At 41.0% G+C, this 16,703-nt stretch overlaps 2 protein-coding genes across 2 annotated transcripts; both read left to right on the top strand.

Moving 5' to 3' along the window:
• The first annotated feature begins 2,573 nt into the window (after positions 1-2,573).
• On the top strand, positions 2,574-5,429 carry gpank1 (G patch domain and ankyrin repeats 1). The gene is made up of 4 exons (XM_085355725.1): positions 2,574-3,171; positions 3,254-3,395; positions 4,057-4,132; positions 4,950-5,429. Exons 1-4 carry the CDS (start codon positions 2,791-2,793, stop codon positions 5,389-5,391), a joined length of 1,041 nt encoding a protein of 346 aa, XP_085211851.1. The 5' UTR covers positions 2,574-2,790; the 3' UTR covers positions 5,392-5,429.
• Positions 5,430-10,509: 5,080 nt separating this feature from the next.
• LOC146630285 (cytochrome P450 3A40-like) lies at positions 10,510-14,905 on the top strand. Its single transcript, XM_085355724.1, has 13 exons — positions 10,510-10,595; positions 10,677-10,770; positions 11,250-11,302; positions 11,461-11,560; positions 11,654-11,767; positions 12,900-12,988; positions 13,101-13,249; positions 13,485-13,612; positions 13,699-13,765; positions 13,848-14,008; positions 14,221-14,447; positions 14,587-14,749; positions 14,828-14,905. Exons 1-13 carry the CDS (start codon positions 10,525-10,527, stop codon positions 14,903-14,905), a joined length of 1,494 nt encoding a protein of 497 aa, XP_085211850.1. The 5' UTR covers positions 10,510-10,524.
• The last annotated feature ends 1,798 nt before the right edge of the window (positions 14,906-16,703 follow it).

The following is a 16,703-nucleotide window of genomic DNA, read 5'->3' as shown; positions in this document are numbered from 1 at the left end:
AATCTAAGACTTTTAAGTGCGCCTTATGGTCGTGAAAATACGGTAAATTAACGCAGAGAGCCCATTTCGCATCAGGATTTGTGTTTTCTCGTTAGATTGTTCTGAAAAGTTCATGAATGTGCTGCTTTTTGCTTCCAAACTTTGCTTAATGGGGAAAAGCATGCAGAACCACAGTACTGGTGTCACAAATGGTTTCTGTGTGTACAGTAAGATGCCTGACAGTTTGTCTCTGCTGTTTTCTGCAAGTTTCACAGCTGGACTGAAGAAGTCGTATCATTACTCTTGAAATACAAAAGCTCTGCATGACAGTTTGTTCTTTGAGGCTCACGGCTCTCCCTCGTGTGCCTGATTTATCCCCCTTGTGAAGCACTTTTGTAAAGCGCCCTGGTCTTACAGACTGTCACACTCGTGACCAGCATGTAAATCTTTGGCCTTCGACACACACATCTGCCGACACACACTGAACGCTCAGACACCAAAATGTTTCAGCGATCGCGATTCAGCATTTTTATCTGTATGTGTGGGCATATCTTACACGTCTGATTCTTTTTGCTTCTCTGAAAGTGAGCATTTTGTAACTGTGTTTGGAAAAGTGTCCTAAGAATAAAACGTATTCACTTCACCAGTACCTGTTGTGAGACCGTGAAACCACATCAGATGTGTCCAAAGAAACAAAGGAATGGACATCGTTCCATGTTTCATCTGTTAGTTACTCAAACTCGCTTCAGATGTCAAGTCCTGTGACACAAAATAGTTCTCCCTCAAGGGGGAGGGAGTATGTGACTGGTTCTTTTTGTTAGCAGTTAAGAATTCACAGTTTTCAAGATATTTTCTAATTTTGTTTTGATGGTAAATGCCAATAACAGGCTGCAGCTGATTTAGTTTTGGTGAAATTCGGGTCAGGTCACAACAAATGTGAAAAACTTAATGTTACCCACAATCTTTAATGGATTAGTTTTAAACTTTACAACAATATACTAGGCGTTGGGGAACATGAGTACCCAGGTTTGCTATATCAAAACTATATCGAGTAATCTATGATATGAAAGGACATGGCGAGAGCTATACAACACGCTTTTTACTTTTTCAGTATGACCACACAGTGGCGCCGTACCAATAAAATGGAATAAAATAGAGTTTTAGTAAAGACGTTGCCTTTCAGGTGGGCGTTGTGCTCTCTGAGTGCTCTTCGTTTTTGATGCTGCTCACGAGAATGAAGCAGCAGCACTGTGTCAGACTTTGCTGCTGTCGTGTTGTAAAGAGCAGTGATGGCAACAGGCATATTATTGTTTTCAGGTGTGTACGCGAGCAGAAAACAGAACAAAGGAGGGGGTCTTCTACCCAGCCCGGTCTGCTATTTTACAAAAAAAAGGACTCCTCTTCATCAAAGCTTCTGCAGGCCCGACTGCCCTGATAGCTTTTGAAAATCACCCACATTTCGGGCAGCTTGAAAACAGACTATTGTGTGGCAGTATATTTCTGTGGAGTAAAAAATAAAACTGTGTGTTACATGTGCCATGTACCAATTCTTGGTTAATTTCTTGCAGTAAATCTTCCATATTTAATTAATTTAATAGGATGAAGTTTTTGTTTTGGGGAGTTTTTCTTGTTTCTTGTGGAGGGCTGATCTTTTGTGGAAGGTAAAGAAGTACATACAGCTTGCATTTGTTGGCATAAAACGAAAGCAAGGAAGAAAGACGAGACCAAATGAAGATTTATGATGACATAAAGGAAATGAGTTAATAAAATTGTCAGAAGTAGTCAGGAAACAGCCAGGTTAACATAAGGAAAAAACAAAACACAGTCACTGAGACTAAAATATGATATATTGATTTTAATCAGACCTCTGTCTATATGTGTTTGCAAAACAACCTCTGAATGCAAAGTGTAAATCACCTGACATGAAATAACATGTTACACTACAGTTGCCGAGATATGCTCCTAGAAGGGATACACGTCTGAAGATTTCCACACATCACACGTGGGGGAAGCACAGGTGTTAGTTACCTTTTTCACCATGCAATTCTCACAGTGTGAACAGTAGTTGCATAGATCGAATTTTATTGATGTAGATTAAAAAAGGACTTTCACGTATTAATGTGGTACTTGTATGTTGAATGCATTAAGCATGTTAAACTATTTTAGTGAAATAAAAGGCCAGTAATTCTTTTTAATTTTTTAAGGCAGGATGAAAAAAATATAAACTGAAAAAAGTAAAAACGAAAGCAGCATCAGGCTTAATAGGTGGCAGTGACGTCTGAGTTTATGAATTATATATTTAGTTATTGAGAGATATCAAAGGGTGCAGTGTAAAGGAGTAGACGGTAGGTGGCAGCACTCACTGTTATTCACACTTGTTTTTCCACGGAAATAAGGACATTATTTTGAAGCTGCTTCCTGTTATCGAATCGACTCGAGAAGCTTTAATGTAATCGGCTGTTTAACACTTGGCTCTAGGTTATATTATATCTTCATCATAAACGAGCTTTAAGGAGACTTTGGGGTGACTGAATCTTGTTGGTAATCCGAAACGATTGTATGTCTAATGTTTAGCTACTGATGCTAACTAGCGTTGTGAGGCTGGTAGTTTCCTGTTATAAGTATAATGTTAAATGTAATATGTGGCTAAATCCAGTACCAGCATGTGAACTGTCTTTTGGAAACTGCAATGTTGGATAACATCTCATTTATATCTCAGTTAGATATAAACACCGCTGACTTTAAGATCTGCTTCTTTCACGTAACTACAAAACGTCCTGTCTGAGATACCTGAAGTTACGGTCACTCCTTATGGCTGCTTTCGGCTTTACTCCTGCCAGAGAGCAGGATCTTTTTAGTTTTGAAGCGGAACAGTCCAGCTCAAAAACAAGCAGCGGACTCAGCGGGGAAGAGGCCAAGCGTTTCTATGAAAGCTTAACAAAAGATGAGAAAGGGGGAGATGGATCAAAAGGTCAGACTAGACAGGAGAGTAGAGAGTCCAGGAGAAGAGCGATGAGGAGGGTGAGAGCTGTGGAAGCACAGCGGGGCCAGAGTGGAGGGAGTCAATCAGAGACTGGACACTCAGAAAGAACCATGGAGCTGCTGGGTCTGCGGCTACTGCGCTTTGCCCATGAGGGAGACATCCCTGGGCTCAAAGAGGTCCTCTCAAAGGGGGTCGACATCAACTACCAGGTATGATAATGAAGATTCTGTTTCATTTGGGGGAAATGATACATTTTGCTTAAAGAGTGTATTGTTTTTTCCACCCTTGCAGGATACTTTCTTCTGGACAGCTGTAATGTGTGCAAGCTGGTCAGGGCAAAGATCTGCTGTGAGACTTCTGCTGCAGCACGGAGCGGCCTGGGTCGGAGTGGTTGACACAAAGGGGAGGGATGCCAAAGACCTGGCACTGGAAGGTATAACCAACAAACATGGTTGAAACCCTAAAGTCATCTCCCAGGTCAAAACTGGTTGCTAAGGAAAGGAAAAATAGTGACGTGCCAGCTGACGGTTATTCAGCTCCGAGATGTTTGCTCAGATCTGATCATTAGTGGTCGATATCTGTTTGTGTGTGCAGTGAAGCTGAGCCAGTGTTGTTGTAGTTTTGGATTTTCTATTCAGTATTTGTTCCTATTTCATTTTGATGTTTTTCTTTGAATTCAGGTCCGTTTTCATTCACAGTGGGTTCAGCTGTTTCACTTTTACTACTTATTGTTTGAAATTGTTTGTTTAATTTTCATTACTTTTACTGTTTTAATCTTTTTATTTATTATTATTATTATTATTGTTATTATTATTGTTATTATAATTGTTATTATAAGGCAATATAATGTGGAAATTAAAAAAATTCAGGACAGTTTTGCAACATAAATGCACCACTGTAGTCTGAATAAAGATGACCATAAAAGCTTGTAGTGTAGTCAAACATGACTATACTAACAAAGATTAAAACATAGTTAGTTTTGCAATAACATAATGTTGGTTTAGTGAGTTTTTATGTCTTTTTCAGTTTCATGGCTCCAAGTTTTAAGATGACTATAAAGACCTTGAACTGAACTCATTCATTTCTTTTCACAGCTGGTCACAATGACGTGTTGGAGGAGCTGTTGAGCTACGGGAGAAGACCAAAGAGAGACACACCGTCTGATAGCAGGTGTGCACACTCTCATTGGTACACAGTTCTAATCTAAATATAACCACACAGTAAAATCATTCAGGCTTTACAATATCTATCTAAACCATTCATATCTGAGGAATAGGGTACACACGATGTTTGTTTATTGATAATCTAATGACACAAATTTTTCCAAGCGATCAATGAAAAATCCTTGATTCAAAATCTATGGTGAGAAACATTTAATGGTACAGGAGTTTTAATCCATCCGACAGAGACGCTGCCTGGTGCCTTTTGGATCGTTGATCGTGTCTGGGTTTAAATCTCGTATTAAAAAGCTTGAGCTCTGGTGATGGTGAAGCAGAAATTACTACATAATTTCTACTTTTGACATTTTACAGTCAGGAGAAGGATTAGCGCTTATTGGTGTCAAATTGTGCAACAAGAGTTTATCTTAGTGCATTTAGCACTGCCGCTATATATGATAACAGCAGTCCTTTTGCCCTCCTCACTGTGTGGGTGTGTTCACAGATGTGAGGGCATACACAGCAGTGAGCTAAACAAACTTCCTGGTAAGGCTGGACTTTAACCACAGAGATCATGGAATCAAATCAGTGAATTACCATAAAAAAAATCAAATAATGCTGAATAATATAGCAGTGATATTTGCCAACATTCACCAACATCAGGATCACATTGTGAGGTCAGATTTCGAATGAGCACAAACGCGAGTGAGATAAGATTACAGCAGGTAAAATCTCTGCTGTTGTTTACACACACTTGGAGAAGAAGTCAGTTTGTGGCTCTTTCATGTTTCTTTTCGGGCTCATGTTGTCTTTTTTTCATCTATCCTCAGTTCCCTCCAGCCTCAGTGGTGCGACGTGTGTCGTAGCGAGCACAGCAGCAGCCTGCTGTCACATCTCTCCTCCACCCTGCATCAGTTCAATCTGCGACGCCCTCCACCGACGCCTTACTACTGCCTCCCCCCCTCCAGCAACAGCTTCAAGATGATGGTTCGTTGTGGCTGGAAACCAGGAACAGGACTGGGGCCACAGGGAGAGGGGCCCAAACAGCCAGTGCCTACTGTGCTGAAGAGAGACCAGAAGGGTCTGGGATACGGACAGATGAAAAGAGCCAAAGTGACTCACTTCCAAGCCAGAGACTGTGAAGCTGTGAAACCACCATCTAAGGACAAAGTGAGGATTGGAATGAAAGGACAGAAGAAGGAAGAAAGTAGGAAAAAAGAGCAAAAAGACAGGAACTGGGAAAGAGACTTCCGTGCCTCTTTTTATCTTTGATACTGGCTCATTCACATCTGCATCTGAAACACATAAAACATGACGCTGAGTTTTTTATTAAAGCTTTGACAGAGTTTGATGGGTTTGTCTGTGAAGCGACTTTAAATGAAGCTTAACGCTCTGGATCAGAGCTCGTGCTGTCTGTGTACGGCGTCAGCTGCTGTTTGCTCAGTGATTGAATGTGTGGCAAAAGGTTTTCATTCATGTTCACGAGGATTTCAATTACACTGTAACTGAATGCGTCTGAGCCACAAAGGTGTTAAAGGCTTACATTATAATGTTTTATTTGCATTCAGCAAAAAGAAAAAACAGCAAGACCGATCTTATCATGAAGAACACTGATTATTGCTCATGATCCAGGGATGGACAAATTCTTTAGTGTCATAAAGCAGTGCAGACATTTTTATATTAAAGATTAAAGAAGAAAAGAGTTTCTTTTAGATGTTAAAGTTGATTCTACGAAGAAAAATCATCTAGTTTTTTCTTCACTGTTAAATCCTTTTAAGCAAATACACAGACCGAGAGTAACCTTTCCCTCTGTTGGAGCTCCGGGTGCCTTTTCACCTGGTTCACCTTTACACCTGCAATCATGTGAATGTTGAGTCACACACTTGTGCTTACCTGTGTCAGGTTCTGTTAAACTGGTTTTTACTGCTTCAGTCTGGGCTCTTTTCTTTTGTTTTCAGGGCTTTATAATGACAAGAAAGGACATTTTAAGTCACTTTAAACTGCCTGTTACACAACACGTGGGCTCAGGGATGTCCTGTTTCAAATTAATGGGCTAAAAATTAATGTACCCTTAAAATCTACTCAGAGTGGTGTAATCCACTTTTTAAAATATTCTGTAGCAATATTGATTTGTTCTTGTAGATTTGTTGGAAGATAATGTAGGCAAAAGCTTTATTTTGTAATGTAGAGTAATATGTGTGCCACATCTTATAGCTACAGAGTATACCACACACAGGCACTGCAGTACAACCTCAGCAATCTCTCTTTCCATCCACCACCTGCAGCTCTTCAAGAAGAGAGATGTAATCTGTCCAGCATGCCTTACATCTGCCTCAGGGCTCTTCTGGTAAGACCTGTCCAAAACACCCAGTTTTGGACGTCTTTCCTAGTTTGATGCCTGAACCACCCTAACAGGCTTATTTCAAGGAGTGTTGGCTTTACTCTTGAGTCCCTCTGAATGACAAAGCTCCTCACCCTGTCTGTGAAGACCAGCCCATACACCCTTGGTATTAAGCTCTTTGCACTTAATTATTTTGGTTGTTATTCACAGTTTATAGGTGAGGAATGTAGACTGACCACTAATCAACAGCTTTGCTTTCACGCTCTGCTCTGTCTTCCTAAAAACAGCTGAGTATGCTGTCTGCATTACTCCTGACATGGCACCAGTTTGTCTTTACCTGTCAGCATCTCCCCTCACTCATAAACAGGACTCTGATTATTTAACTCCTTCACTTGGGGCAGCAACTAATACCAAGCCCAGAGTGGGCACACCACCCTTTTCTGGGTTACAACAATGGCTTCAGACTTGGAGATGCTACATCTCATTACTTCTTCTTCACACTAAGCTGCAAACCTCCCAAGTGCAAGCTGGAAGTCATCTCTTGATGAAGGCAAAAAAATCATATCTGCAAAAAAGGAGACATGACATCCTCAGGCCGTCCAACCAGCTTCAACTTCACTGGTCAGTTGCTATGCTGATCTTGGACCAACATTATTATGATGATGTAGAAACAACACCAACACTGGGATATCAACTCACGCACAAAGGGTAATCCTCACAAACTGCGCTCTGAGCGGCCTGGGTGCCACTTAACTCAGTGGGTGAACAGGTAACCACATGGCTGGAGTGCAGCAGCGCAGTTTGAGTCTGACCTGTGGCCCTTTGCTGCATGCCTTTCCTCGCTCTTTCTCTCCAGTTTCCTCACTGCTACACTATCCAATAAAAGAGAAGAATTGGCTGGGCCTTAGCACCAGGAGAGGCCCAGCCTGGAACCACTGAATGGACCTGCTTTCCTGTGGGCCAACCATCAAGAGGAGGGGCTGTTTAATGCAATGTAGAATGTGCAGCAGTTAGATCACAGGTTTCCCAAACTGGCTTCAGGGACAAAGGGTCACTTAACTCACTAACCTGAGCTAGTGTATGAGGTTAGGAGAAACCAGGTATTGTGGGCCTTGGTTCAATTGTCAGCTTGAGTTCTGAACAGGGTTGAACTCAAGCTGGAACGTGCCCTGGGCAGTGACTCCATTGCTGGATACAAAACCATCTCTTTTTTGGAATGACAGTGAAACTTGAATGGTTTGATTGGGAGGAACAGCCCAGTCTGAACCCAAGTGAGGTTCTGTTCCTGAACTTCAGTGCTAACCACAGTTGGTCCATAATGAGCACCAAGTCTGAGCATAAAGGTGTCCATAAGTGGACCTAACACCAGGTAGCCTAATCTCTGATTTTGTAATTGAATCGTGTAATCGCCGTATATCTTGGACACTCTTGTGAAGAGAGGAGCAGAACTGTCAACTGATCACAACTTGTTGGTGAGCTGGATCAAATAGCTGGCCTCTAGTCATAGAAAGACTTTGAAATGTACATTTTTTAAATTATATTTTAAAGTCTGGGATATGGAAAGATGAAAAGAGCCAAAGTGACTCAGTTCCAAGCCAGAGACTGTGAACTCTGAAACATAAAATATGATGAAGAGTTGTGTATTAAAGTCATTGGGTGCATCTGAGAGGTGATTTTTAAATAGAGCTTAACACTCTGACCTTGACTCAGGATCGGCGCTCATGCTGTCCATTTATGGCATCAGCTGTGACTCTGCCAGCTGTTTGCGCAACGACCGAATGTGTGGCAAAAGGGTTTCCTTCATGTTCACAAGGAGTGTGTTTACACTGTGTTACTGAAAATGTCTGAGCTATAAAGACTGTGTGAAAGGGTTACACGATAACGTTTTATTTACATTCAGCAAAAAATACACAGGACAGAGCAGACTTTACAAACATCAGGAAAAACACTGATTACTGCTCATCCCCAACAGTAACCTTTCCCTCTGTTGGAGCTCCGGGTGCCTTTTCACCTGGTTCACCTTTACACCTGTCTTCATGCGAACGTGGAGTCACATGTTTGCACTTATCTGTGTTAGCGTGTCAGCAACGCTCTGCAAGGCTCCACAGTTGAACCAGCAATTATTGCATTGATCTGGACTTGCCTACTACATGTTTTCATGATTTTATTTAAGGAAGGAAGCACTCTTTCAGTACAATTCATCTTAAACCGCCTGTTACACAACATGTAGGCTCACGCAAGCATGTTCTATTTATAAGGGGTGAAAATGAAAGAGCCTGTACGTTACACCATCATTGGGTACTGCGTTTGATTTGATTTGTTATTCCAAGCATTGGTTTTCAGATAATATCCAATTTGGTGCATTTTTTTTAACACTAGTGGGTTGGGGGGGTAATTTGTTAATTTTGCCTCCGTACACTATCATAGCTGACGTTAAATCAAACAATCAAGGTACTTTAATTCAAGGACTTTCACAGGCATATTGTGTTAAATGTTCAGAAATTTCAGCCATTTTATTCATAAGGCTCTAGTTTGGGATTTAGACTTTGTTTTAAATGGACAAGTTATGATCGTCTTCAATATAAAACCAAATCTTTTGATGTAATGCAGTGCAATTTAGCATATTCGATCACAATATCACTTTACTGTATAAAACCTAATAAAGCTACACAGGCAGTACAGTGTTCATCAAAGTGATAATAATGCTATATAGAACTATTTAAAACTATGTTTCTTACTGCAGTTGTTTGTATTGGCAACATATAGGTGTATACAGGGAATAGTATATGAGGATTCTAAATATCACATTTGGACCTCTGACCTCTTCTTTAAGGTCAAAAGGTCAAACTTTCATAAAATATTTTTTTAATCTTTAAAACTGCTTAAAATTGTTCTGCCTGTCTTTGTATTGGCAACTTTTAGAAAGTGATCCTGGTACATTGGGATTGTAAATATCACATTATAGTTCGCATCCAAATATATAATATCTGACCTCACTTTTACATTTACATTTGCCTTTATTTCAAGATGACTCTAAAATGTCCAACATATGCCTTTAAAGAAAGTATTGAAAGAGCTTCCTAGTTAGAAATACACTGAAGTATAATATTATATAACAAGCTATATAAAAAGCTTAAGCTATTCATATAAAGTTATTACCAAATCAATAGCTGTTATTCGTCCAACCTACATGATGTTTGTGTAATCAAACTAAACATCTATCATCCTTGCCTTATCTGCTATTAAACTACACAAAAAAAACTTCTTAAAGTGCTTTTAAGAACAAATGAGACAAAATGAATATACAGACAATAAAGTACTGTCCTTGAAAAGTAAATACTGTATAGAGAGTGAGCTGCCTTGGTGGAGGTTTGCGCTCTGGGAGTGCTTCTTGTTTAAAATTGCTTCATCTGTCACCCTCTTCCTGTAACCACTTCATGGCTCTTGTTTCAGGGGCTCAGAAGTATCTTTGTCACTGGTTTAGCAAAACTGTGCACCTACCCTTGGTACGAATAAGAATAAGAAAACTCTTCAGCCTCTTTTCTCTTTCTGTGCTGTGAGCACATACTGGGAAGAAGCAGTGAAAGCATTTTCTGCCACCAACAGAAAGCACCGAGCACGTCTGGACATGCTTTTCTGTGAGCACAGTATGGAATTAAGCATGTATACATAAAACAGTCTGACTGATAGCGTGCTGAATGACTTGATGTTTGGTGTTTGAATCATACACTTATTGAAGAAACTACGATGTGAAAAACATTCAGTTCTTGTGTAGGAGAAGAAAAACCTATATGCTAATCCAAGCTGGTTTCTTTCTTTTTTAATCCAAGCTGTACAATAACAAATGATGAAGACTGCAGTACTACACATGGCAGAGCTAATCAAACTAACTGATACACAGTAAATGCTCCTCGAGCTCTGTCTCTGTTTATGCTTCCTCCTGCCATTGGATCGGCTCCAACGCCCCTTCCTTACTCACAGAACAGGTATGTGCAGCAGGAGACAAAAGCCTCTCGTCACATAGGTTTGTGTAATCGCTGAGAGAAGAGAGGAACATTGCAGACATGGGGTACTTCTTCTTCTTGTCCGCAGAGACATGGACCCTGCTGGCTGCCCTCGTCACGCTGCTGTTTGTGTAAGTTTTAAAGATTACTGGATGTGTTCAGGTATTTGTACCATTTGTGCTGCTTTTTTAAATCTCTTACACCTGTTCCAGGTATTCCTGCTGGACATATGGGACATTTAAGAGATTAGGCGTCCCTGGGCCCTCACCTATCCCATTTTTTGGCACCATGTTGGCATATAGAAAGGTGGGTTACGATACCAGCCTACACTGTATACACCGAGGACAATGTCTTCCAATAGCTCATTGGTTTTTCAACTACAATCATATTTGAATAGTGTAGTTTTTTTTATTTAGCTGTTGTTTTGTACAGTTATTTTCAGGTTATGAAAGACCCTTTCACCCTGACCCCTCTAAATGTTAGGCACCTGTTGTCAAACACATTTGTATGGCATGAAACATGCAAACTGGCTGCTGTACACAACAACAAGCACTCTTAAGCAATAATATCTGAGTAGCTTGTGACGGACTTTTGATTAAAGCCACTGAGACATCTGGATTAACTAGTTAACTCAGGAAGTAGAAAACCTCACAACGTTACTTCAGTATCATTAGAAGTTAACGTCACTGATGCAGTTATGCCTGTAATGTCTCTACTTTGTTAAACGTGACCTGTGTTTTTGGTAAGTTTCATTAATCATCCGTATATCTCGTTCTTATTTCCAGGGATTTTTTAACTTTGATGAAGAGTGTCATAAGAAATATGGGAAAATGTGGGGGTAAGTTATGTTGTCTACAGTACATGACTGCTTTTCTATGGATGTAAATAATAATCATGCAGACCTGTGTGAAAGTGAAAGTGAAAAATGTATTACTTTCACTTGTTCGCATGTTCAGTTGTTTTATTTCTTGTTTCTTCTACTGTCGTGGTACGCAGCATTTTTGATGGCCGTCAGCCCGTGTTGTGTATCACTGATCCTGCTATGATAAAAACTATCCTGATAAAGGAGTGTTACTCTTTCTTCACAAACCGCAGGGTTAGTAAGGACATTATACGACTCAATCAGTCTCTTTTTAAAAAAAATCTGACCTTCTGTCCTCATCACCAGCTGCTTTGAATGTTATTACAGAATTTCCGTCTGAATGGGCCGCTGTACGATGCTGTGACAGTTGCAGAGGATGATCAGTGGAGGAGGATCCGCAGCGTCCTTTCTCCCTCCTTCACCTCTGGGAGATTGAAAGAGGTACATCCCTCTCCCACTCTCTGCCTCCTCTGGCTTTTTTTTTTTTTTTTTGCATGCTGAAAAACAAAAGAAGCAAAAAGCATTCACTTAAAAAGGTAAACATAGCATCAAGATTCAAGTTTCTTTATTGTCATTATCCAAGCATAACATAATGCTGGCAATAATACTCCCTCGTGTGGTGGATAAAAATTAAGTAACATAAATATACTGTATAGTCTGCATATCTCTGTAGATCTCTGTAGATTGAAAGTACTTTATGCTCTTCCAGTATTGCTCCATCCCCAGCCTTGGTGGGGCTGTTCTCATATTGTTCCCTTGCCACTGAGAGAACACCTTGAATGGCTCAGTGGATTACAGCTGATTTATTCTCCTGCCTTCTATCTCTGGTATACCTCTTCAAGGCACTAGCCAAGGCTATGAGTCTTTAATTGGCAGTTTGCAAGGCCTCAGGTATGGGCAGCTTGTTGTGCTTCTTAGGCACCTTCTTCATCAAGAATCATGCAAAACTAGGCTGACCAACCTGTGCACTGCCTGGATTGATTACAAGAAGGCCTATGACTCACCCCAAGTCGGGCAACCTGAGGCTGTACGCTAAGCAGAAGGAAGGAGGCAGTCCAGGATGAGACAATGAACAGCCATGAATACATCAGGAAGATGGCCCCTACTGAAGCATCAGTGAATACCTCAGGGAGCAGAAACCTGGGAAAGAGGAGTAAGACGAGGAACCATCATGGAAGGACAGGCTCCTGCATGGTATGTACCATCGGCAGATAGAAGTCCTACCAGTGGCTGGACAAAGCTGGACTGAAAGACAGCACAGAGGCACTAATCATGGCAGCAGAGGAACAAGCTCTGAGCACAAGATCCATAGAGGCTGGGGTCTATCACATCAGACAAGGCCCCAGGTGCAGGCTGTGTAAAGATGCCCCTCAGACAGTCCAGCTCATGATGGCAGGGTGCAAGATGCTAGCAGGCAGGGCATTCATGGAACGCCATAACCAAGTCTGCATAGTATACAGAAACATCTGTGCCGAGTATGGCCTGGAAGTCCCAATATATACTCTGTGCTGTTGTAATTGCATCCGGTTTCAACATTTTTGACGTTGTTGTTTTTTGTCTGTTTGTGCCTCAGATGTTTGACATCATGAAGCAGCATTCAGCTGTCCTGATCAGCAGCATGAAAAAGAAAGCAGATAAAGATGAACCTCTAGAGATGAAAGAGTGAGAACTCTCATACCGTTTTCATTTAAATACATCAGAAAAAACGCAGATTCATCTCTTCTAAGTCTGCAATAATAAAGGTCATGTTTGATGTGTTTGTGTGGTTTTGCAGGTTTTTCGGACCCTACAGTATGGATGTGGTAACCAGCACCGCCTTCAGTGTGGACATCGACTCTCTCAACAACCCCTCAGATCCTTTTGTCACGAACATCAAAAAGATGCTGAAATTTGACCTTTTCAGCCCCATCGTCCTCACTATTGGTAAAATATTCATTTTGATACATGAAGCTCCTTTTGACTGCTCCCGTTATTCAACAAGTGTTTACCTTGGCTTGTAGCTCTGCGTGTTTGTTTTGGCAGATTTTTTCCTGGTGCAGTCTAAAGGATTTGTGTCTCCTCCTGGGATCAAACTGGGCACCACTACAACATGTCCATCAATGCAGCTGCTGTCCTTCATCTTCCATTAATAAATGTCCTCTTGTTTGTTTAATTTCAGCCTTCTTTCCCTTCATGGGTCCCATATTGGAAAAATTGGAGTTTTCCTTTTTCCCTGCATCTGTGACAGACTTCTTTTACGCTGCACTACAGAAGATCAAGATTGATCGTGAGGGCAGCAAACAAAAGGTACAGCTGTGAGTTTGTGTTTGTACCAATAACCTGTTCTGACATAAAATCACAGCTGTTCTCAGACTGTGTTTGTTGACTTCCAGACTCGAGTGGACTTCCTCCAGCTAATGATCGACTCTCAGCAAAATAATGATTCCAAACAGGATAAAGGTGATACACGGACACACGTCTCCACACATGGAAAAACCAGCTTAAAGCTGTTCTAACGTGTATATCCCTCCTACCTCCTCAGGTCTGACAGATCATGAGATCCTTTCCCAAGCAATGACTTTCCTCTTTGCTGGCTATGAAACGACCAGCAGCTCTCTCACTTTCTTGTCTTACAATTTGGCAACAAACCCTCAGGTGATGAAAAAGCTGCAGGAGGAGGTGGATGCAACCTTCCCTAACAAGGTAACAACACAGAATTCTTAATATAAGACAATATATTTCTTTCTAGCATAACTAAACTAAAGTAAATCATACAGTAGATATAATGTGTTATAATAATATTGTGTTATGGTGATTATATTATTTTATATATTGTACTCATATATAAAATCAGCACAGGGTTCAGCTTCTTACTATGTCTCTATCATCAGTCATGTTTATGTGCTTGTGTTCAGGCTCCCATCCAGTACCAGGAACTAATGCAGATGGAGTATCTCGACTGTGTCATCAATGAGTCTCTCCGATTGTTCCCCATTGCTTCACGTTTGGAGCGTGTGGCCAAGGCCAGTGTGGAGATAAATGGCTTTGTGATTCCAAAAGGTATGGTTGTCATGGTACCCACCTGGCCGATGCACCGGGACCCCGAGATTTGGCCTGAACCAGAGAAATTCAAACCTGTGAGGTACGGAAAGGTGTCTGATGTGACAAAGCAGAATGAAGCTCTGTGGGATATAACCCAGTTTCTGTTGTTAATAATGTGTGTGTGTGTGTGTGTGTGTGTGTGTGTGTGTGTGTGTGTGTGTGTGTGTGTGTGTTCTCAGGTTCAGGAAGGAAAACAAGGAGACAATTGATCCGTACAGCTACATGCCTTTTGGAGCAGGCCCGAGGAACTGCATTGGGATGCGATTTGCTCTGGTTGTGATGAAACTTGCAATAGTGGAGATCCTCCAGAGGTACAGCTTCTCTGTGTGTAAGGAGACCGAGGTGAGAGCCCAGATCATCTTCTCTGACTGTTAGTTTTGTGTGTTATTGTCATTTATTCTACATGCCACTTCTCTGCAGATCCCCATTGAACTGGACATCCAGGGTCTGCTACAACCAAAACGACCAATCAAACTGAAGCTGGTGCCACGTTCTTAACCCTCTTAACTTAACTTTTCTTCATTTTAATCTTGATGTTTCTTGTGTACATAAACACCATGTCAGTTTTTGTACTACCTTATTTTGTCTGCAGGTGCACTAAACACTCTATTTAATTTCTTTTTTGAATTTTCTGGCAATTATTTCATGGTTTAGGCTTTAAAGCGTTAACATAGATCCAGTAAAGACAAAAACGTAGCAGTCAGGCATTTGGCCCTTGTGGACGGTCATTGTTTAGTATGGGCAAAGAGTTTATGACAACGTATTGTAAAGAATAATCAACAATTTCTATTTTTGTCTAAAGCATGTATCAATTCAATTCACTTCAATTCAATTCAGTTTTAGTTATATATCACCAAATTACAACAACAATCAGGGGAAAATCCCAATAATCAGACAAGCAAGCACTTGGTGACAGTGGGACAGAAAAACTTCGTTTTAACAAGTGGAAACCTCCAAGCTCATGGAGGGCTGCCATTAGCTAGATCAGTTTGGGGTGAGAGGAGGAAATGCAAAGTCGTATATGAACAAGATAAGAGGTTACGGGATCCTGGAAATAGCTGAAATCTATAAAATCTGAAAAGGGCACAATCATATTTCTCTGGTAAATGGCCTGTATTTATATAGCGCTTTACTAGTCCCTAAGGACCCCAAAGCACTTTACACATCCAGTCATCCACCCATTCACACACGCATTCACACACTGGTGATGGCAAGCTACATTGTAGCCACAGCCGCCCTGGGGCGCACTGACAGAGGCGAGGCTGCCGAACACTGACCACCACCAGCCAGTAGGCAACGGGTGAAGTGTCTTGCCCAAGGACACAACGACCAAGATTGTCCGAGCCGGGGCCGGTAACTAAAATACACCATGATTAGACCACAAAGCTTTACAGTATTATGTTACATTATAACCTTTAATTCTCCAACGAGCTGATTACAAACGTCACATCACTTCTCGGGTGTTTTGTTTTCATATCCTCTCGGAGCGCCACCACTTTTTTGTTGCAGCTCAATAAGGAGAGATCAACTTGGAGGATTTGAACATGATTTATGGAGATTAGGGAATTAATGTATTTGCCAGTTGGACTCCAAGCACCCATCATGACAGAATTGGACCAGAGTAATGATAACGCTACTGAGATTGACAGCGTGGGAAAGTCACAGAGCTGCAGAGAACAGAAAAGCAGACTAACACCCAGGAAACAGCCAGATGGCTGATTACAGAGCTTCCTTATTGAATTTACGCATAAGCTTCATTTCGTGGATCATGTCTACATGTAATCACGTTATAGTCATTTTGGCTTTTGGCTCAGATACCTGAGTTTTTGAATTTAAATAGAAAAGGGTGTTCATTCACTGGAAAAGTGTCTTTGTGTCTTCTGGTCATCTGTTTGAGTTGTGTCAAAAGCTTTGGGCTGGAAAGCTTGAGCCTCTCAATCAGCTTGTGTTTAGTTGACTTAGGAAAATGCACTCAAAGAAAACCACGGAGGATGAGCTGTGTCTGTTGCAAGAATAGTTTATTAATGAACAGCAGGGTTAATAAGAATAAAACAAATGAAAAATGCTCCTCCAGGAAGATAAGCAGCATCCACACCCACTCTCTTCCTCCCACTCTCTCGGCTTTTTTTTAGAGCTCTCACAGTTAAGAGATGCTGTCTCCCAAATATGTTTATGTATCACTTTTCCAATGAAAGAGTAATTTAACATGTGTAAAATTAAAGCCTTTAAATTAAGCCTTCATCCATGACCCTTTCATTATAGATCTGTGATTTTGTTTGTTTTGGACAATTGACTC

Source organism: Diplotaxodon limnothrissa, linkage group LG6, assembly GCF_057381915.1.
Source record: "Diplotaxodon limnothrissa isolate DT_005_m linkage group LG6, D_limnothrissa_male_GT1.1, whole genome shotgun sequence".
In the NCBI taxonomy this organism is placed as follows: Eukaryota; Metazoa; Chordata; class Actinopteri; order Cichliformes; family Cichlidae; genus Diplotaxodon; species Diplotaxodon limnothrissa.
This window is presented reverse-complemented; position numbering and strand designations above follow the sequence as displayed.

Excerpts from the sequence above, each read along its gene's own strand:
- gpank1 (XM_085355725.1), top strand. The coding sequence starts at position 2,791 with ATGGCTGCTTTCGGCTTTACTCCTGCCAGAGAGCAGGATCTTTTTAGT. Across the intron at positions 3,172-3,253 it reads GGGTCGACATCAACTACCAG|GATACTTTCTTCTGGACAGC; the intron begins GTATGATAATGA and ends CCACCCTTGCAG. Across the intron at positions 3,396-4,056 it reads CAAAGACCTGGCACTGGAAG|CTGGTCACAATGACGTGTTG; the intron begins GTATAACCAACA and ends TTCTTTTCACAG.
- LOC146630285 (XM_085355724.1), top strand. The coding sequence starts at position 10,525 with ATGGGGTACTTCTTCTTCTTGTCCGCAGAGACATGGACCCTGCTGGCT. Across the intron at positions 10,771-11,249 it reads CCATGTTGGCATATAGAAAG|GGATTTTTTAACTTTGATGA; the intron begins GTGGGTTACGAT and ends TCTTATTTCCAG. Across the intron at positions 11,561-11,653 it reads CTTTCTTCACAAACCGCAGG|AATTTCCGTCTGAATGGGCC; the intron begins GTTAGTAAGGAC and ends ATGTTATTACAG.